The following is a 20,132-nucleotide window of genomic DNA, read 5'->3' as shown; positions in this document are numbered from 1 at the left end:
GCCGGTGAAGCGGCCACACCCCTCCCACCCTGGACCCCACTCCCTAAGCTGCCTTGCTCCACCCGACCCGACCCCACCCGCAGCGCACAGGGGGGAGCCGCCCTGCCCCCAAGCTCCAGCTGTGCCGGAAGACACCACCTCTGTCCACACCAAGGTGTGTGGGGGGCGGAGGGTCCGTGTCTCTACACCCACTCCCCAGCGCGACAGGCCGAGCTGCAGGAGAAACAGAGACCCGCACACGGGGACCCCACCCCCAGGCCCACACAGGGGCCCGGGGCCCAGCCCCAGCCCGTGGGCACCAGCGAACCCTTAGCACCAAAATGTCAAATTGTTGTTGAGTTTTTGTATAAAAAACAGAATTTTAAAAAAGGTTGTTACTTGTCACAGCAACAAGACTGGCGCCCACTACACCCAGAGACACGCACACAGGCAAACACCGCGATTCCCGCCGTCCAGGCCGTGTCCTCGGCCACCCGCCCGCTCCCCTGCACCGGGGCCTCCCTCCGCACCCACCCTCTGAGTGTCCTCCCCGGAGGCGCGCGTGGCCACTTCCTCCAGGCACTCCTCAGGCCCTGCCTGACCCCAGCCCTCCTCCAAGGCAGTGGACAGAGCCCCGGGGCCGAGCCCCGGCCCTCACTGGCGGGTCAGACTCAAAAGGGGCAGTGCGGGCAGGCAGGGGGAGGGGCCGTGGGAGGTGCCCCCCACGGCAGCCGCTCCTCAGGTGGGACCCATCTACCCAGGAGCCCCCAAAGCCTGCAGGGTGGGGGCTGGGATCCTGGCTCCTGCACCCTGAGGGAAGCAGCAGCCCCCGTGGAGGCCAGGAGCACAGCAGGGCAGGGCCTGGAGAGGTAGACACCAGAAGGGAGGGGCCGGGCGGGCAGCGGCAGCGGGTCTGTGCTGGGAGGTAGCTGGGGGTGCAGTTCCAGTGTGGGTGGCAGCAGGGGCTGCTCAGGCGCTCACCGCCCAGAGCCACGGTCAGCTCAGCAGGGACACCTGAGCCTCAAAGCCAGGCTGGGGACCCAACAAGGCCCACGGGAGCAGACGACCCACGGGCACCAGAGCATCCCCAGGGCTGGCCATCCAGGCTGCTACGCGTACGTGGCTGCCCCCAGCACTCCCTGGGAGGCCCAGCCCAGGAAGGGATCCCTTCAGGGAGGAGAGGGCGGCTGGGCACCCCACTGGACGCACGGATGGGTGGATATGGAACTGGAGGCCAGGCTGCCCCTGGTGCCCCTGCCTGGACCACAGGGCCCAGTGGCCAGTGTGAGGCCAGGCCCCGCCCCCAGCTCACTTCTCAGGTGGCGTGCCAGCCCCCACCTTACGGCCAGTGGAGCCCCGGGCCCCCTTGTCTCTGGCCCCTGGGAGCCAGTCGTCCCCGCGTGGGGGCGGCCTGGGTGCGGACTCCTCTGGGGGCGGGGCCTCTGGGGGCGGGGCCTTGGGCTTGCGGCCTCGCTTCTTCCCGCCTCCCCTACTCTTCTTCTTCTCCTTCTTCGGCACCTCGGGGTCCTGGCTCCTGTGTCTGGGTGGCGCATCGGCAGAGGTCCGGAACCAGTTCTGGGGGGAGGAGGAAGGGGTGAAGGCCGGCGCCGGGAGCAGGCGCCCCCAGGGTGTCCAGCCCAGCTGCTGCCCTCGCACCTCCGCGTGCGTCTTGAGGATGTGGTACTTGACGCCGCTCTCGCTGCTGAACTCCTTGGGACACAGCAGGCAGTGGTACTTCCCCACCAGGTGGTCCCCCTGCAACACACCTGCGTGCAGTCCCCAGCCCTCCCCCACGGAAGGGGGGCAGCCACAGGGGAGTGGTGGCAGTGCATGCTGGGAGGGGCCGGGAGGGAGGAGCTGCCAGCCCTCAGGCCTGGCCGTCCAGCTCCTGCACCGGGCTCCCCGGTGGGCCCAAGCTGGGAGTGGCCACAGGGAGCCCCAACACTGACCTTGCCGCAGCTGGCGAGGTGGGCCTTGAGGCCGGACACGCTGGAGTAGATGGCTTCGCAGCACTGCGGGCAGGAGGCAGCGTGGGGGAGGGCCTCAGGCCAGGGGAGCCCGGGGCCTCTCTAGGGCAAGTGCAGGGGCTTCTGGACCCTGTGAGCTCTGGGCGGAGAGCAGGCTGGGCACAGGGTGGGAGGTCCCGGCCTCCTCTGCCCACAGGGGTCTCCATCTGAGCACCCTGCAGGGGCCCGTGGTCGGGGTGGATTGGTGGCTAAGGACAGGCCCCTCCTGGCAGGTCTTGGCCTCTGTTCCTACCCAGACGGTCACCCCGGGCTCAGCACCCCCCTCGGCCTCCCCACGCCCCCTGCCGGCCGCCCCGCTCACATCATTGGGGCAGCTGACGTGGCCTTGCTCCTTCACTTGGCTCTTCCACGCCTCCAGCAGCTGTGGGTTCAGCGTGGGCAGGCCCGGGCGCGTGTAGTTGAGCTGTGAAGTCGGGGGCCAGGTGAGCCACGCCCTTACCACAGGCACAGTCTCCGAAGACTCTCAGGGGTCATGAGAGCCACAGCACCAGGCCAGCGGCTCATCCGCGGGGACAGGGGTCCCAGCGCACGGCACCAGGCCAGCGGCTCATCCGCGGAGGCAGGGGTTGGAGCCTGCGGCCAGCGGCTCACTCACCCGTGCTGTCTCGGGAACCAGGTCATCTTTCATGCGCCGCTTGGTCCAGTCTCGGGCCAGCTCGTCCTCTGCGATCTCCTGCAGGTGGAACACTGCCACCTGGGCCGAGGTGCGGCGGATGCGGCCGCTCGGGGTCCGTTCCACACCCAGCAGGTCCTCGGCCTCAGAGGGCTTGTCCGTGGGCTCTTCGGGGGGCTGCAGCGCCAGGTGAGCCATGGGGCAGGACAGCGAAAGACAGGGGTCAGAGTCAGGGTCAGCATGAAGTGCAGGCTGCCGGGGGCACGTGAGGGCCACTCACCGGGGCCGCGTGCTCCGAGCGCACGTGGTAGTCGTGGCCAGCCTTGGAGCGGTAGGTCTTGCCACAGTGGGCGCAGGGGAAGGAGGGGCTGTCCACCTCGCAGGGCGGCTTCCCACAGCGCCGCTGGTGGTACTGGTAGCCCATGAGGCTGGAGAAGGCGGCCCCACAGCCCTGGGGTTGGGGGCAGACATCAGCTGGGCGCCCGGGCAGCCCCGTGCCCCGGGCTGACCACTGGGGCACACTGACCTCTCGGGGGCAGCGCAGCCGCCCCATCTGCTTCAGCACCTTGCGCAGCCGCTCCCGTTCCTCCTGCTCACCCCCCTCAGAGGCGTCGGCGTCGGAGGGCTGAGGACAGGGCCAGCCTCAGAGCCGTCGGCCCTGGGCCCGGCCCGGCCCCGGGACTGGGGACTGCGGGGTGGTACCTTGGCGCTGTGCTCGGCCATGCTGTGGTAGTTGAGGCCTGCCTTGGACTTGAACTGCTTGTGGCAGTGCTGGCACTTGAGCGCATCCTGTAGCTGCGGGGGGGGAGGGGTGAGCAGCCTGGCCCCACGGGGCCCCACCCCCACCCCACCCCTGAGCACGTGGCCCTCACCTTCTGGCACACCTCCATGTGCCGCTTGAGCCCTGCCAGGGTCTTCCGGGCGACCACGCCGCAGGTGGGGCAGACTACGGCCCCCCGCTCGTGGATGGCGCGCTGCCACTGCTCCTCAGCGCCACCTAGAGGCAGGGCCGGGCACTCAGGGACTCCAGGTAGGGAATCCAAGGCCACACGGTGTGCCCCCACCCCCCAGCCCGCCAGAGACCCCACCTGGGGCTGAGTGGGCCACAGGGGCCGGAGCCTCCTTGCTGACTGCGGTGGGAGGGGTGGGCACCTTCCTCCGCGGGTCCTCGGGGCCTCCCTCCTGCTTCTTGGAGCGGTGAGTGCGGGCCTTGTCCTCGGCTTTGGCCAGGCCTACGGGCACAGCAACAGGGGCGTGGGGGTGTGTTGCTGAGGGCCCAGCGCGTGCCCGAGGGGCCTGGCTGGCTGGGGTCTCACCTTTGAGCCCGAAGGTCCCCGAGATGGACGGCTGCTCCCCCGTGAACTTCTTGGGCGTCTTCTGCTTCCTTCCTGACTCGGGGAGGGGGTGGAGATTCTGGTCAAACTGCCCCTGGCTGAGGCCCCGCCCAGACGCGCCCCTGGGGCTCTCTCTCACTGTGCTTTGTGCGCTCGGGGTCCTCCTCCTGCTGGGCCATCCTCAGCGCCTCCTTGTTTCCCGAGGGCCTGCCTCCCGGTGGCAGGGAGCTGCCGCCCGGCTCGGCTGGCAGCTGGAAGGTGGCGCTCTGGCCCGTGCTGGACGGGCCGCACTGCCCGTTCTCAGGCTTCGCCTGCTTGGGTGGGATGGGGCAGGCGTCCAGGCCATCGGCAGCCCTGTGGGGCACAGCGAGCTGAGGGCCAGGAGGACCTGCAGGGTGGGCCTCGTCCCCCCAGGCTGCGGCCGAGGAGCGCCCCACCCACGGAGAGCCCGTACCTTCTCTTACCGCTGCTCCGCCCACTGGCGCGAGGCGCTTGGTTCTCAGACTGGGTCAGCAGCGCCATCTTGCAGGGCGGTGTGTGTCTGCTGACGGTCACTGGCTTGCTGACCACGACGGGCCTGCTGACCGGCAGGGGCCTGCTGACCGTGATGGGCTTGCCGACTGGCACAGGCCTGGCGACTGGCACAGGTTTGCCAACAGGCACGGGCCTGCTGACCGTGACGGGCCTGCTGACCCCAATGGGCCGGCTGATGGTAACCGGACGGCTGACCGGCCCAGGCTTGGGGGCAGGCAGGGGTCGGTCCATGTGGTTCCAAATCCGGTGCTTCTCCAGCTGGGTCTTGGACGTGAACGCGGCTTCGCAGAAGGGGCAAGGGAACGCCAGCCTGTCTGAGACGGCGCCCTGGGCAGGGAGGGCAGGTGTGGGACGGGGCCCAGGGCCCACACACATCCCAGGCCACCTCTTCCCAACCCAGGGGCCCTTACCCCCTGGCACCGCTGGTAATGGTACTTGAGCCCGTAGATGCTGGGGAACTCCAGCCAGCACCCCGAGTTTGGGCACTTCACCCTGGAGTGTGCCTTGAATTCATCTTTCCACTGGTTCATCAGGGAGAGCTGGGTGTGGGGAGAGGTCAGGCTGCCGACCCTCCACGGCCCAGGCCTCTGCCAACCCAAGACTTGGGCTCAGAGCCCTGCCCGGGCCTACAGGACATGAGGGGCCCTGCCCAGGCCTACAGGACACGGGGGGCCAGGCCTACAGGACACGGGGGCCCTGCCTACAGGACACAGGGGGCCTATAGGACTTGGGGGCACACCGACCACAGGGAGAATTCAGCACCCCAAGCAGTGGCCATGACCAGGCCCACTCTGAGGGCTACTGGGACCTCATGACGCGTGTGTGTGTGTGTGTGTGTGTGCGCGCGAGGGGCTGGCCACACCCTGGGGCAGGGGCCTCCATGGGCAGGGCACACGCCCAGTCTGGGCCTCAGGGAGCTCACAGGGATGTCTCGGAGGGCCTGGTTCTCAGCTTTCGGCCGCCCCTTTTTCTTCCCTTCCGTCCTGTCGCTGGCTGGACTTCCGGGGTCAAAGCAGAGTGGGGCCTGGCCAGGCACCGTCTGTCCACCGCGAGCTACCGGCATCCCTGCAGCACAGGGCACACGCAGGCTAGGGCACCGCGCAGCCGTGTCTGGCGCCTCGGGGGCCTCGCACCCACAGCAGCAAGGCACTGGGGCGAAGGCTGTGGCCAGCCCTGGACAAGGACCCACGTGAACACAGCTCCCACCCGAGGGCAGGGGCCCTTCTGGTGGCCGTGACCCTCACCCAGCTTCGGCGCGTCGTGCAGCACGGGCAGCCGGACCTCCTTCCTGCCGCCTTCCTTCCCCGGCCCACTCCTGCCGGGGCCCTGGAGCCGGCGGCTGCTTCCGACACAGAAGGGATCGGTCATCTCTGCAAGGGACAGCAGGCGGACGTGCCATGAGGCCCGCTGCGCCCCAGGCCTGGCCAAGGAAGGAAGCGTGTGGCAGGGGGATCAGGAGGCACCCTCTGTGCAGCAGGACCCAGTCCTGTCCCAAGACCCTCGCCAGCTCTGACAGCCTCCCCCTCTCCCGTACCTGCCACAGGCGTCCAGGGTCACCCTCGTCCCCAGCTGGCCAGGGTGCGCAAAAGGGAGGAGGAGGCTGGGGGCCGACCATGCCTTCGGCTGCCCTGCCCAGCACCCACGGGGCCCCCAGACCCAGGAAACACCCACCCGCCCCGCCAGCAGCCCAGGCACAGGCGGAAGGCAACCAAGGAAGCGGAGAGGGTCCCTGGACACTCAGACCCCCTCTGGCAGCACCCAGGGCAACATGGTCTCCAGCCAGACCTGGGCTACCACCAGCTGACCTCCCCTCGCGGCCACTAGCAAGAGGCTCTCCTGTCCCGGCCCTGCCATTCCTCCACGGGGTCACCCTGGAGCAGGCGCAGGGCTGGGTGAAGAGCGGACCCCTCCCCTAACAGCGTCTACCTAAGTCGGGCGGGACAGGAGGGGAGGGGGCTGCTAAGGTCAGCGAAGGCCGAGGCCCCAAGGCAGGATAGCCGCTGCTCAGGGCCCAGGGGTGCCGGCGGCCTGGGCCTGGGCGTTGGGAGGGTCCTCACGCCAGGAAAGTTCTCCCAAGTCCCCACTTGGCACGCAGAAGGCAGACAGCGCCGGCCCGGGTCCTCGCGTCCCTGACGACCCTCCGCGGACAGCGGCGCCGATGCGGCCGTGCCCCCCAGTGCCCCCCAAGCCCGGGGCCGGCTTGGCGCGGGAGGCAGAGACCCGCCCTCCGCCCGGGCCTCGGCGCCAGGACGGCAAGGGGCGGCCACGGCCGGGCGCCGGCCCGGCGGGGCCGCGGGGACCCCGCGGGGACCCTGCGGGGAGGGCGGCTGCGCTCGCGCGCCGGGCCCGGCCTCGCCACCCACCTGTCACCTGCGCGGGCGCGGGCCTCGGCCTGGCCCGGAAGGGCCGCTGGCGGCGCGGGGGGGGCGAAGGCAGTGAACCAAAATGGCGACTTTTTCCGAAGAGGAGGAGGCGGGAAGACGGCGCCGGCGCGGGGCGCGGGGCGCGCGCGGGGTCCGGGCGCGGCGGCAGCGGCGGCGGGGACGGCGCGGGGCGCGGGGCGGGGGTGGCGGCCGCGCCGGGCGAGGCGGGGGCGGCCGGCGCTGACCTGCGGCGCCCAGCAGGGCCGGGGCCGGGCCGGGCCGGGCCGGGGGCGCGGGGCGCGGGGTCCGGGCGGCGCAGGCTGCACGCCGCGCTGCGCACATGCGCGCTCCGCCCCTCCCACCTTTGACAGTTTTACGGCGGGGGGAGGGGGCGAACTCTCGCGGTATTCCTGCCACGCGCGGCGCCGGGGAGGGGGCGGCAGCCGGGGTCCGGGGTCCGGGGTCCGGGGTCCGGGGTCTGGGGTCTCTCGTCTCGCGTCTCGCGCCAGGGCTCGGAGCTCCGTCGCCTCCGCCGTGGGGACTCCCAGGAGGGGACCAGTTGTGCTGCCTGTGGAACGTGGGGGCGAACTGAGGCCCGCGAGGGGCTTTGGGCGCTGCCCCGAGTCCTGCACGCACGGACGGAGCCAGGGCAGGTGCAGCAGGAAGGCCACGGCGCTCCCGCCCCCCCACTCGGGCCCACTGGCCAGCAGGCTGCAGACCAGCTGGCCCCTGCCAGGGCACCAGGGCTTGGCTGGGGTCCCTGGCCACTGGACCTGCCTCTTTTAGCCCCGGGATGGGTGTTCCTCGGTGGCTGGTGTCAGGTCTGGGGCGAGGGGCCCGGCCCCTCAGGCTTGGGCATAGATGAGGCAGAGCGTGGTGGGCAGCGGCCTGCAGGTGCCCCAAGGCCCTGCCCCCTCCCTGACGCAGCCATCCTGCAGGGCTGGGAGAGAGGAACCCTGGGGTGGACCCTGTGTGGGCCACAGCGTCCACAGGCTTCTGCTGTGTGTGCTGCTGCATCTGCTGAGTTTCAGACGCCCCAGGAAAGCTCATGGACCTCTGCACCCCGTTGGACACTGCTGCGCGGGAGGTAGAGACAGGTGCATAGCCCTCTCTCAGGCCCTCTGCTTCAGCACCCCCTGCCCAGCCTGGGGGCAGAACTCAGGTTCACCAGGACCTCGGGGGAGGGGCTGGCCTGGGTCCCCTGGGGCGAGACTTCATTGCCAGTGCCTGCCCAGGGCTGGCGAATGAACGGCCCGGTGCCCTCGTGTGCCTGGGTGGCCATACCGTGAGGCTGGGGTGTTGTGTCCCGACCCTGCCCTGTGTGGGAGGCTGGAGCCCCGACCCTACAGGGGAGGCCTTCTTTGGAGGAGGGTTGCACACAGAGTCCCTGCCTGGGGAGATGAGAGGGAGCCAGGGCCAACAGGCAGGCACCAGAAACCCGAAGGGGCTTGGAGGCCCCACTGGGGTTGGCCTCTGGCCTCAGAGAAGGCAAAGGCCCCATCCCGGGACAGCAGCCCCAGGACCCCCCGTGGGGCGCCCCGGCTGTGGCCTCCGCCTTGGGGGAGGCCTCTTCAGAACGCAGCTCCACTGCCCCCTGGTGGCGCGGCCTGCAGGCAGCCAGGCATGCCGCCCCCCCCCCCAACACCCAGTGCAGCAGGCACTTGAGAACCACGTTTATTTGTTTGTTTTTTTCTTCTCTTTGTCAGAGTATAAAAAAGTGAACGCAAGACAAGACAAGACAGGGGCACGGGGTGGGCAAGACAGAGGCAGGAGGATGGGTGGCGGCAGGAAGGGCTCCCTGGGGAAAGACCTATAGCACAGGGTGGTCGGGGACAGGGACACGGGCAGCTGGGGGTCATGGCACAGGACGGAGGTGCCAGGCCAGTTTTCCGAATGCCACTCGGGACCTGCGGCTGCGATGACCAACCTCGCACCCAAGGCCGGCTCAGGGCACACAGAGGGGCTGGGCTCAGCCTCATCTGTCCCTGAGAGAGCCCGGGGGGGGGGGGGGTGGGAGAGGGCTGCCCTGCACCCAGGGAGGGGATGCTCTGGCGTCTGTGGGCAGATGTGGGGCCGAGGCCCTTGGGACAGCCTCTCCTGTGAATCCAGATCTTCCCGGGAGAGTGACAACGGAAAATGTCTGTGCCACTGACCCGGGCAGAAGATGCTGGATCGCAATAGTCCCCCAAGCACCGGCTGAGGAGCAGCACTGAGCCCAGGCCCCTGCGTGAGGTCACCTCATTGGGTGGCTTCGTCTTCACGGGTGTGGATGCCCCCTGGCCTCAGTTCTCACGGACTCGGAGCAGGGAGCCAGCTTCAGCATGCGCTGGGTGTGGCAGCCAGCCGCTGGGTTCTGATGACCATTCCTCTGGGCCGTGAGTTGGGCCTGCCGGGCCCTGGCAGGGACAGGAGGGGCACCGAGCTAGGAGGGCTGAGGAGTTCATCCCAGCTGGGTGGCAGACGGGTCAGTGCTGTGACGTTGCAGGCACCTGGCCATCTCTGGCTCGAGAGAGCTGCCGCACACGCGGCCAGCGGCACGTGCTCTGGTCCCAGGAGGAGGGGCGCCCAACCCCGGATGCGGCGTGGAGTGCCCACCCAGAAGCACCTGAAGGTGAGCGTCCTGGTCCCGCCTGTCCACAGAACTGGGCTCTGCTGCCCAGGCGTCCACAGGGTCCAGGAGCTGAGCCACCAGCACCATTTCGTCCCTGGCCACGGGCTCCAGTCACAGTGCTGGTCTGGGGTTTGAGCCTCAGCAGCAGCTAGGACATGTTTCCGAAGGAAGCTGCGGGGTAGATGGGGGCGAATGGGGGTGGACCCTTCCCGGGCCCCTCCAGCCAGTCTCCTGAGATCCTTCAGAGACCCCTCCCAGCCCCGCCCCCAGCCTCTCCCACAGACCTTGGCTGAGCAGCTGCAGGCTCCGCCCCTCCTCGCGCACCTGCAGGTGCAGCACCTGCTGTAGCACCTCCTGCCTCTGGGCCTCCTGCGCCAGCCCCATGCGTTGCAGCTTCTCCGCATTCAGCCGCAGCAGTGCCCGGCCTGCAGGGAGAGGGGCGGACAAGCTGAGGCCCACAGGGACACTTGGGACTCACCCAGGGGCGCGGGAGGGCAGCAGCCGGCGTACCGGTGATGGCGTGTTGGGAGAAGGCCTCGACGTAGACGAGGTAGTTGTGGGGACAGTGCTTCTTGAGCCACTTGCACACGTCCTGCTGAGTCCACAGCACCACGGGCCGCGTCAGGCCGCCCAGCGGGGGGCTGGTGTGGTACAGGCCGTAGTGGTCCGAGTACAGCTGGCCCTGCAGGGGGAGGAGGGTGGTGGGCGCAGTGAGGGTGGCGTAGTGGGCGCGGGGGGCGGGGGCGGGCGGCGGGGTACCTGGGGGGCCTCTGTGCCTGGCTGCTGCAGGAGCTTGATGGGTCTGCTGCTGCACGCCCTCTGGCTGCGGGGGTCGTGCCACGTGAGGCTGGTGCCCGGCGTTCGAGGCAGGTGGCAGGGGATGCTCTCGGCGGACACCGTGTGCTCCAGGACGGTCCGGCAGAAGCTGAAGTGGGCGGTGGCTGTGTGCGGGGGCCCTGGTCAGGCTCCTGAGAGGCAGCTCCCCTGTCGTGCCCGTCTCCTCCCCACCCCTGAGGGGAGTCACATCCCCAAGCCCCCCCCCCCCCGGCAGGAGTCCAGAGACTGGAGGCACCACGCCTCCTACCTGCAGAGGACCCACACTCCAGGGAGCCAGGCAAGGGGCGGCAGGGGCGGCAGGGGCAGCCTTGAGCTATACACCTTGCCTAGGGCTGGCCTCTGAGTCTCCCGCATGCAGCACAGGACCTGCATATGCACACACGGGACCTGGGCACACACACGGGACCTGGGCATACACACACAGGATTAGTGCACACACACACGAGACCCGTGTACACACACACATAGTACCTGTGCACACATACACATGGGACCAGAGCACACACACGGGACCTGGACACACACATACACACAGGATCAGTGTGCACACACACAAGACTTGCATGTACACACACGAGACCTGCACATACACACATGGCACCAGGGCACATAAACAGAACCTGTGCACACACAGGATCTTCATTCACATACATGGGATCTGGGCACACACACAAGGACCTGTGCACACACACTGGACCTACAGGCACTCACATGGGACCTGGGCACACACACAGGACCTGCAAACACACATATGGGACCCATGCACACACACACTGGACCTACAGGCACTCACATGGGACCTGTGTGCGTGTGTGCATACGTATGGGACCTGTGCACACACACAGGACCTGTGCACACACACTGGACCTACAGGCACTCACATGGGACCTGTGCACACATACATGGGACCTGCAGGCACACACACAGGACCTGTGCACACACACGAGACCTATAGGCACGCATATGGGACCTGTGCACACACATAGGACCTGCAAACACACACACTGGATCTACATGCACACACACACAGGACCTGTGCACACACACACAGGACCTGTGTGCACACACACGGGACCTGCAGGCACACACATGGGACCCACATGCACACACACAGGACTTGCAGACACACATATGGGACCTGTGCATACACAGGACGCACACACACACAGGACCTGCAGACACACATATGGGATCTGTGCACACACATGGGACCTGGGCACACACAGGGAACCCACACACACACACACACACACAGGACCTGCCTTTGCAGAGGGCAGGCCCTGCCTCCTGGGCAGCCTTTGCAGGGAGACGGTCCCACTGAAGTCGCCCTGGCCCGAAACACTGTGTCCACAGCCCTGCCCCATGTCCCTCCCGACGGCCTGCCCTGGCAAATCCTCCCGCACCACAAGCTGAGCCCAGGACAGCACCTGGTGCTTAGCACAGGGGTGCAGCCATTGCCCAGAGACCCCAGTGACGCCCCTTCCTCCCTGCTCCTTCAGCCTGTTTCCCGGTGCTGGTACCCCCGGGGCAGGCAGCGGCTCCGCGGACCCTCTCCCATCCCGGTGGGATCCCGGCTGCTGTCAGGTCGCGGTGCACAGGCGGCGCCCCGGGCCCCGCCCCCGACACAGCCGGCGGGTCCTGCGGCGGCCGGGCTGGCCCTGGTCTCGCGCTGAGCAATGGGGGAACCCTCGGTCTTGCACCCCGTAAGGCTCCGGCGACCCTGGGAACCTCAGAGGCCCAGACTTAAGGGTGTGGCCACTGCGGCCACCGAGGGAGCCCCGGTGCGGCGGGGACCGGTTCCCAGGATCTCCGGGCGCTCGGCGCCGCGCCCCGGGAACCGCATCTGCCCGGAGCCGGCGGGGCCCGCCCATTTCCTGCCGGCACCCGGCGCGGGTTGATCCCTCCCCGCCTCAACGTCCCGTTCCAGGAGGGAGGGGCAGGGGAGCGGGGCTGCAGCCTGGGTCCCTCCCGAAAGGTGACCCCGGTGCGGGACAGGCGCGGCCGGGCTCAGCCCACCCCACGCCGCGGAGGCCGGCCGCCCCCAGCGCAGCACAGAGGCCGTGGGGACACGCTCAGGCCAGGGGGCCCCCGCCCGCGCCCGCGTCCCGCTCACCGTCCACATCCCGGCGCTCCCCGAAGCCCGCGCGCACAGCCGCGGCGCGGCCTCGCGGGGGGCTTCGGTTGGCCCTCAGCTCGGCGAACATGGGGCCCGCGGCGCCGCCCGCGCACGCCCCTGGCCGCGCAGGCGGCCGGTGTGGCCGGCGGGGAGCGCGCGCCGCCCCGCCCCGCCCCGCCCGGCCGCCCCGCCGAGCCGGTTCGGCCCGCGAGTCTGCGCGGCGAGGCACCTGCCGCCGGCCCGAGCGCAGCGCGCTCCAGGCGCTCCGAGGTGGGGCGGCGCGCGCGGGGCCGCGTGTGCCTGGCGTGTGTGTTCTCGGGGCGCGAGTCGCCGCGCACCTGCCGGGGTCGCCCTCTCCGGGGGCTTTGACCGACCGGGGCCAGGCAGGGGGCCCCGGCCCCCTCGTCCCCTCTGATATAATCGGGTTTCTTAGGCCTCTCCCTCAGATGGGCACCTGCTTCCCAGAGAAGCCCGCGCGACCCTCCCCTGCCATCCCCCACTCCTGCTGGCCCGGAGGCAGCTCCCCTCGCCCTGCAGTCCCAGCGCGAGCCGTGGGGGAGCTGCGCTGGCAGGTGCAGGCTCGAGAACGCACAAGGGGCGAGAGAGGCTCGAGGAGGCCGAGGCCGTGGGGCAGCGGGGGCGCCTGCTCCAGGGTCCTGGCTGGAGGTGCTGGGGACCGGCACAGGGGTCTTTGGCCTGAGCTGTGAGGAAAACGAGGCTTGCGAGTGGCTGAGCTTTCTGCCTTGCCTGGGCCCTGTGGGGGCTGCAGAATCGCAGGTGCGGCACCCGGTCCTCCACCGGCCTGCGTGTCCTGGGAGGCAGTGGGGACCTCGAGTCACGGGGTCCCTGCCCCCGGGAGTGAGGCCTGCGTGGAGCTCCGGGCTGGCCCAGTGGGCAGGGGCGGCCTGATTCCAGCCCTGGCTACTCCCGCTTCCGATCCAGCTCCCTGCCAGTGCACTTGGGAGGCCGCAGAGGATGGCGCAAGTGCGGGGCCTCTGGCATCCACAAGGGAGACCCGGTGGAGCTCCCAGCTCCCGGCTTCAGCCCAGCGCAGCCCTGGTCCTCGTGGCCATTTGGGGCGCGCCTGGCAGCTCTGTCACTCCGCCTTTCAGAAAAACAAAGGAGTGCGTGCCCAGTGACAGGCCCCCCGCACGGCACCCGCGTCCGCCGCGCTCATTTCTGTCCTGAGATGATTGACGGAGGGCACAGGGCGAGAGATCTCCCACCCACCGATTCGCCCCCCAAACGGCTACCAGGGCTAGGTCCAGGCGAGGGCCAGCTCAGGCATCGTCGCCCGCCTTCCCCGGAGCCGTGGCAGGCAGCCGGGAGAGCAGTAGAGCCCCTGGGCCCGCAAGCGGCGCCCTGCGTGGGACCTGGGCGGCGGGACCAGTCAGCCCCCCGCGCCACAACGCGGGACCCATCGGTCTTCGGCCACTGGCTCTCAGGAGCTGCGGACGCGGCGGCTCCAGCCCTCCCAGGAACGGCCAGGGTGCCGCCGGGGCGTGCGGGGTTGCAGTCCGCCGGCGCCCAGGTCCACACGCGCGCGGCTCGGCCCGCACGGGGAGGTTCCGGGAGCGCCACCGAGCGCGCGGGAGGGCGCGGCCCCGCCGCTCCACCAGGGGGCGCTCCGGCTCCCTTGCCCGGCGGGCCGGAAGTGGGCGGTACCCGCTCCGCAGCTTCCGCCCGGGAGCCCGGGGTGGGCGGAGCCTCGGGCGGTCTGCGCGCTCTGCTTCCGGGGCGCGGGTGACGCGACGCCTGCGACCCTTCGCGACGACAGCGCTGTGGCGGGCTCGTCTCGGAGGCTCAGGCTGCGGCTTCGTGTCTTCTCCTCACCGCCATGAACAAGAAGAAGAAGCCGTTCCTGGGCATGCCCGCCCCGCTCGGCTACGTGCCGGGGCTGGGCCGGGGGTGAGGCCTGCGGCCGGGCCGGGGGCGGAGAGGCCGGGGCTGGACTGGGACTGGGCGAGAGGAGGGCTTCGGCCGGCGGGGACGAACGGGGAGCGGGTCCCCGTGGGGCTGGTGCCTGCGCCTGAAGGGAGGTGACCGCCGTGAACGGCCGCCCACTCCTGTGTTGTTGGTGCTTGGGGAGGGCGTGGGGACGTGCGGGGTGGGAGGAGCAGGGCGGAGCCGCGGGACCCCCGGGACCCTGGGACGCTCCGGGGGCCGGGGAGATGCGGCAGGGCAGGGGGCGGGCTGGGGCGTGCGGGCGGTGCCGCAGGGGGGACGCGGGAGCCTCGCGTGCCAGGGCTGGGGAGCTGGGGACACTGGAGCGTGCGCTGGGCGCGGGCCGGCGTCAGGAGACGGCTTGGGGTCGGCCTGGGAAAGGCAGTGGAAGAAGTGTGTGGGCCCCCGCCAGCCGGGTGGGAGACCCGGAGGAGGCCCCGGCCGGCCGCTGCAGCCGTCTGGGGAGTGAGCCAGCGGATGGAAGCTGTCTCCGTCTTCCTCGCTCTCTGTAACTCTGCCTTTCAAGTAAATAAATAAAAGAAGGGCTGCCCTGCTCAGAGCCGCGTCGGCAGGAGTTGCAGGCGGTTACCGGCGGTGGTGGGTGTCGCGGCCTGGGGAGGAGCGGTGCCTGCCCTGGTGCTGGGTTCACAGCCTGGGCAGCTGCCGGTTGCACCCAGAGAGGGGCCTGGCTGGGCCAGGCTGGGTCTGTGGGCCTGCGTGGCTGTGGAGCGGAGGTGTGAGCTTGCCTTGTGCACGGCAGATGGAGAAGCCTGGGTGGAGACCTGGGCGCTGGGGGCTTCCAGGGGCAGGTGCAGGAGCCGGCTGACGGCGCCTTGGTCTGCCGCAGGGCTACCGGCTTCACCACCCGGTCGGACATCGGACCTGCCCGGGACGCCAACGACCCCGTGGACGATCGCCATGCACCCCCCGGCAAGAGGACCGTTGGGGACCAGATGAAGAAGAACCAGGCTGCCGACGATGACGACGAGGACCTGAACGACACCAACTATGACGAGGTGCGTGTGCGGCCGGGCGGTCTGCGGGTCCCCAGCCGCCCACAGACGTCTTCGGTGTGGCGTGGGGAGGGAAGCGCCTTTGGAAGGCGCATCCTCGCCCAGGGTCTTCGCGCCCTGTCGCTTTGGCGCGGTGCCTCGCAGCAGGGCAGTCTGACAGGTGACGCCTGTCCCCTGAGGAGACTCGAGGAGAATTAGTTTTGTTATTGGCGAGGGAAGTGGGCGGTGGCTGGTTGCCTGTGACAGTTGTCCCACTTACGCTGGGTGTGGGGGTTGGGCCTTTTACTGCTTTAATAAAATAAAAAGTTAAGCAATGAATTTTAATTTTGAAATAAATAAGCTTGCATGAAGTTGGAAAAATAATACCAAAAACAGTTCAAGAAAAAAGATTCCTGTGTTCCTGTATACTCTTCACGAAGCTTTCCCCATCTTTTTTTTTTTTTTCCTTAGATTTTATTTACGTATTTGAGAGGCAGAGTTACAAAAAAAGGGAGAAACACAGAGAGAGCTCTTCTATCCTGGTTCATGCCCCAAATGGCCACAGCGGCTGGAGCTGGGCCAATCTGAAGCCAGGAGCTTCTTCCAGGTCTCCCACGCAGGGGCAGGGGCCCAAGGACTTGGGCCATCTTCTGCTTTGCAAGGCCTTAGCAGGGAGCTGGATCGGAAGTGGGGCAGCCAGGACACAAACCGGCGTCCACATGGGGTGCTGGTGCCACAGGCGGAGGCTTAGCCGAGTACACCCCAGCGCTCATCTTTCTGACCTTGCGACACTTACCAAAACCTGGAAATTAACGGTGACACGTTGTTATTGTCCATGTGATTGATTGGATTGAGAGCAGGCTGGTGGTTCCGTTTGTTCACTCTGTCCACTGTGGGAGCCGGGACTCAGTCCAGGTGACGGCGCAGAGACGTGAGCGTCAGCGCTGCTTCCAGGGCCGCGGCGCTGAGGGTCACTGCCAGGTGTGCCGGCTCTGCAGGTGGCTGCCCCTGCTGGGCGTCACTCGTGACTGCTGATCTGGCTGGGGTTTCACCAGTGCTCCCATCAAGGAGGGCCTGGTCTGGGACCCTCGCTCTTTACCCTTCCAGGCTCTTCCAACCCGGGTGGCTGCTCTGTCTCAGGCCCCTGGCACCCTCCGGTTGGGTGTGTGCAGGAGCTCTGTGAGAGGGGTCCTGTGGGGGTGTGGCCCCTCTGAGTGTGCTGTTTGGTCCTCAGTTCAACGGCTATGCCGGCAGCCTCTTCTCCAGCGGGCCCTACGAGAAGGACGATGAGGAGGCGGACGCCATCTACGCAGCGCTGGACAAGAGGATGGACGAGAGGAGGAAGGAGAGAAGGTACCGGGCCGCCGCTCACGCCGACACACACACACACACACACACTTCCTCTACTGGCTCAGGCTTGTAGAAAAGCTGCAGGAACCGTGGCAGCTGCTCCTCCCGGAGCTCTGTGGTGCGTGGCCACTACACGTGGATGTGTTGGGCCACGGGGGAGAGCGCACTGCTGGCTGTGCAGGGGTCAGCAGGACTTGGAGGCTTGCTTTGTGCGTCAGCATTGCCCCCTTTCAAGTGGATGCAGTGATGGGGACTAACTTGTGTGAAGTTGAACTTGGAAGTGGCTGGTGGTAGAGTGGGTTAGGGAGCTCAGGCCAGGCCGGCCCGCGAGCACGTGTCCTCGGCGTCCTGCTGCACACCAGGGGCCCTCTGCCAGGTGCTCGAGCTGTCCCTGCTCCGCCAGCCGGGGCTGCTGGCCGGCACGTCCCGGGAGGAAGCACAGTAAACTCTGCTGCTTTGCAAGCTGCTGACTTTTTTATTATAAAGAAAACACATTTACGTCATAGCATGATAGGAAACCAAGGTTGAGAATAGGAAAGAGTGTGACGTTTCTTCACAAGCTCAGAGAAGTAACAGTGGAGGGAGGGAGGGCGGGGAGGGAGGGGGAGGGAGGGATGATCAGTGTGTTCCTAGACTTGTATCTGCCAGGGGCCTGGGCACCCTCCACTTCTGATCCAGCTCCCTGCTGATGTCCCTGGGAAAGCAGTGGAAAATGGCCCAAGTCCTTAGGCCCCTGCACCCGTGTGGGAGACCCGGAAGAAGCTCCTGCCTCAGCCTGGCTCAGCGCCGGTTGTTGTGGCCCTTTGGGGAATGAACCACTGGATGGAAAATCTTGCTCTATCTCACTTTCTGTAACTCTTTCAAATAAATAAGTCTTTAAAAAAAACATTTCTTAAGAAAAAGAATTATATTTGCAAATCACATTGAATCTGTTAAAAACTAAAAATTAAAGAAGAAAAAGTAACAGTTAATCTCTTGGTTCATTTTCTTTTTTGTATTGCTGTTGATACGTACAATTTTTAAAAAAAGATTTATTTTATTTGAAAGGCAGAGAGACTAGAAAGAGGTCTTCCATCTGCTGGTTCACTCCCCAGATGGCTGCAACAGCCGGAGCTGGGCTGATGCAAAGCTGGGAGCCAGGCGCTCCACGCAGGTCTTCTATGTGGGTACAGGGGCCCAAGTACGTGAGCCGTCACCCACTGCCCTCCGTCTCTAGCAGGGGACTTGAACTGGTGCTGTGACATGGGGTGGGGGGCTTATAACTGGTAATTTTGTAACTTCCCCTAACATACATATATATGTATATATATGTATATGTATATAAAACTTCTAATTTTTTTCAAAATAACTTTAGGAGAATGAAGTTGAATTTTGTGGAGTTTTTGAAAACTTGTTTTTAAATCAGGGCGTGTGAATAGTAATTAGGTGTAAATGGTTTTGCATTCATTGATTTGATTCCAGTACTTTGACATTAATTTGTTTTAAACACAGTGACATGGACACATCTAGAAAGTCATAGTAAAAAGTGGTGGCTTTTTTTTTTTTTTTTTTTTTTTTTTGACAGAGTGGACAGTGAGAGAGACAGAGAGAAAAGTCTTCCTTTGCCGTTGGTTCACCCTCCAATGGCCGCCGCGGCCAGCGCGCTGCGGCTGGCGCACCACGCTGATCTGATGGCAGGAGCCAGGTACTTCTCCTGGTCTCCCATGGGGTGCAGGGCCCAAGCGCTTGGGCCATCCTCCACTGCACTCCCTGGCCACAGCAGAGAGCTGGCCTGGAAGAGGGGCAACCGGGACAGAATCTGGCACCCTGACCGGGACTAGAGCCCGGTGTGCCGGTGCCGCTAGGCGGAGGATTAGCCTAGTGAGCCGTGGTGCCGGCCCAAAGTGGTGGCTTTTAAAACCCTTTTATCCTGGAGGCTTCCATGACAGAACAGCGGGAAGAAGGAACAGCAGTACACGCCGCAGTCCCCGTGCTACCTCACAGTTTGCACGTTGCTTCGCTGTGGTTGGGGCTGTGTTTCTGGCTGGGTCGAGGGCCCTGTAGAGGGCACCGGATGTGCTGCAGGGTGCGAGGACACAGTGCTTGTGGGGCCTGGCCTAGCGCCTGGTATCACTGCCCCATCACTGGCCCGAGCTCCCTGACCACACCACCACCCCCTGCAGGTCCACAGGCTCATTTGCCGTCTTCCATGGGCACAGTGGCTTTGCGACACTTCACAGCACTAAGCCCAGCCCCGTCACCCGACAGCCAGCGCTCAGGGCAGAGCACATCCAGGTCGCACCTCACGTCCACTGTGCACACGCATCATGGCGAATTCCCCCTTCTGCCTTTCACTTTCTTGTGACAGTGACGCTGATTAAAAAAAAAAAAAAAGGTTTATGTATTTGAAAGGCAGAGTTACAGGGGAGGGACTGGGTGAGAGAGATCTTCCATCCCCCAGTGGCCACAGTGACCAGGGCTGGGCAAGGCTGAAGCCAGGAGCCAGGAGCTTCTGGGTCTCCCAGCAGGTGCAGGGGCCCTCGCGCCTGAGTCATCCTCTGGTGCTCTCCCAGGCCACAGCAGGGAGCAGGGTCTGGAGCAGAGCAGCTGGACTCGACCTGGTCCTGGATGTGGTGACTGCTGTGCTTGGACGTTGGGGCGCAGAAGTGACGCACATTCAGCAGCACTGCCCTTGAGGTACTGCACCTTGGGCTTTGCCTGGGCTGCTGCTAAGGGCCATGCTGGGCCACAGCAGTGGCCACAGCTCCCAGTGACCACGAGACAGGCAGCTGGTCAGCTCTGCTGGGGAGTAGGCTAGGTGTGTTAGATGTGTTTTCTTTTCTTCCTAAAAGATTTTCTCTAGTTGAGAGGTAGAGTTAGAGACAGAGAGAAAGGTCTTCTATCTGCTAATTCACTCCCCAAACGGCCATAATGGCCGGAACTGCGCTGATCCAAAGCCAGGAGCTTCTTCTGGGTCTCCCACACAGGTGCAGGGACCCAAGCACGTGGGCCATCTTCTACTGCTTTCCCAGGCCACAGCAGAGAGCTGGATTAGAAGAGGAGCAGCTGGGACATGAACCTGTGCCCATTTGGGATGCTGGTGCCACGGGTAGAGGTTTAGCTCCCTACCCCACAGCAAATTTAATGATCTTAAATCTAAAAGTAAAACCAAAAAAGCACACACAAAAAAGCAAAAGAAAATTAACAGAACAACCCAACCCAATATGTCAAGGTAGTTATGAGGGGAGCCTGAAGATTTATCTTACATGGAGTTACAATGCGTTTCAGCTGCTCAGAATATGGGGTTGCTGTTTTTGGCGAATGGAAACATACGGCAAAGCAACTTTGATTTTACAGTGGACATGGGGTATTTTTTTTTTTTTCTTGTTTCAAAGACAAGAGGAGACCAGTGGAGAGACAGTTTGCTGCCCACCACTGGTCCACTCCTGGTAC

At 65.9% G+C, this 20,132-nt stretch overlaps 3 protein-coding genes across 9 annotated transcripts in view; 1 reads left to right on the top strand and 2 right to left on the bottom strand.

The window, feature by feature from the left end:
• Positions 1-309: 309 nt before the first annotated feature.
• On the bottom strand, positions 310-7,145 carry ZNF512B (zinc finger protein 512B). 3 transcript variants are annotated; one of them, XM_051829070.3, is made up of 17 exons: positions 6,851-7,145; positions 5,732-5,857; positions 5,410-5,552; positions 4,898-5,026; positions 4,408-4,814; positions 4,093-4,307; positions 3,936-4,007; positions 3,708-3,851; positions 3,492-3,616; positions 3,322-3,414; positions 3,146-3,244; positions 2,900-3,070; positions 2,602-2,796; positions 2,308-2,409; positions 1,929-1,991; positions 1,636-1,734; positions 310-1,554 (listed from the first exon to the last, which is right to left on the bottom strand). In XM_051829070.3, the coding sequence occupies exons 2-17, from the start codon at positions 5,853-5,855 to the stop codon at positions 1,288-1,290; spliced, it is 2,448 nt and encodes an 815-aa protein (XP_051685030.3). In that variant the 5' UTR covers positions 5,856-5,857; positions 6,851-7,145; the 3' UTR covers positions 310-1,287. The 3 variants fall into 3 exon arrangements, with proteins under 3 accessions (XP_051685030.3, XP_089162996.1, XP_051685031.3); XM_089306870.1 differs by lacking the exon at positions 6,851-7,145 and adding an exon at positions 6,022-6,162; XM_051829071.3 differs by lacking the exon at positions 4,898-5,026 and having other exon boundaries at positions 6,851-6,985.
• Positions 7,146-8,508: 1,363 nt separating this feature from the next.
• On the bottom strand, positions 8,509-12,632 carry SAMD10 (sterile alpha motif domain containing 10). Of its 4 annotated transcripts, XR_011379803.2 has the most exons (7): positions 12,412-12,526; positions 10,620-10,685; positions 10,221-10,402; positions 9,972-10,143; positions 9,746-9,886; positions 9,456-9,632; positions 8,509-9,246 (listed from the first exon to the last, which is right to left on the bottom strand). XR_011379803.2 is itself a non-coding variant. In XM_051829097.3 (6 exons), the coding sequence occupies exons 1-6, from the start codon at positions 12,500-12,502 to the stop codon at positions 9,610-9,612; spliced, it is 675 nt and encodes a 224-aa protein (XP_051685057.3). In that variant the 5' UTR covers positions 12,503-12,526; the 3' UTR covers positions 8,509-9,609. The 4 variants fall into 4 exon arrangements, 2 of the variants coding, with proteins under 2 accessions (XP_051685057.3, XP_051685058.3); XR_011379804.2 differs by lacking the exon at positions 10,620-10,685 and having other exon boundaries at positions 12,412-12,632; XM_051829097.3 differs by having other exon boundaries at positions 8,509-9,632.
• Positions 12,633-14,088: 1,456 nt separating this feature from the next.
• PRPF6 (pre-mRNA processing factor 6) overlaps positions 14,089-20,132 on the top strand; it is a 37,380-nt gene continuing 31,336 nt past the window's right edge. For both annotated transcript variants that reach the window (XM_051829067.3, XM_089306868.1), the window contains exons 1-3: positions 14,089-14,322; positions 15,206-15,374; positions 16,585-16,703. In XM_051829067.3, coding sequence (XP_051685027.1) covers positions 14,252-14,322; positions 15,206-15,374; positions 16,585-16,703 — 359 coding nt within the window. In that variant the 5' untranslated portion in view covers positions 14,089-14,251. The remainder of the gene's footprint in view (positions 14,323-15,205; positions 15,375-16,584; positions 16,704-20,132) is intronic.

This window comes from Oryctolagus cuniculus, chromosome 11, assembly GCF_051225735.1.
Source record: "Oryctolagus cuniculus isolate XC-2025 breed Fujian yellow rabbit chromosome 11, ASM5122573v1, whole genome shotgun sequence".
Lineage (NCBI taxonomy): Eukaryota > Metazoa > Chordata > Mammalia > Lagomorpha > Leporidae > Oryctolagus > Oryctolagus cuniculus.
The sequence above is the reverse complement of the archived record's forward strand: the minus strand, read 5'-3'. Positions and strand labels throughout refer to the sequence as shown.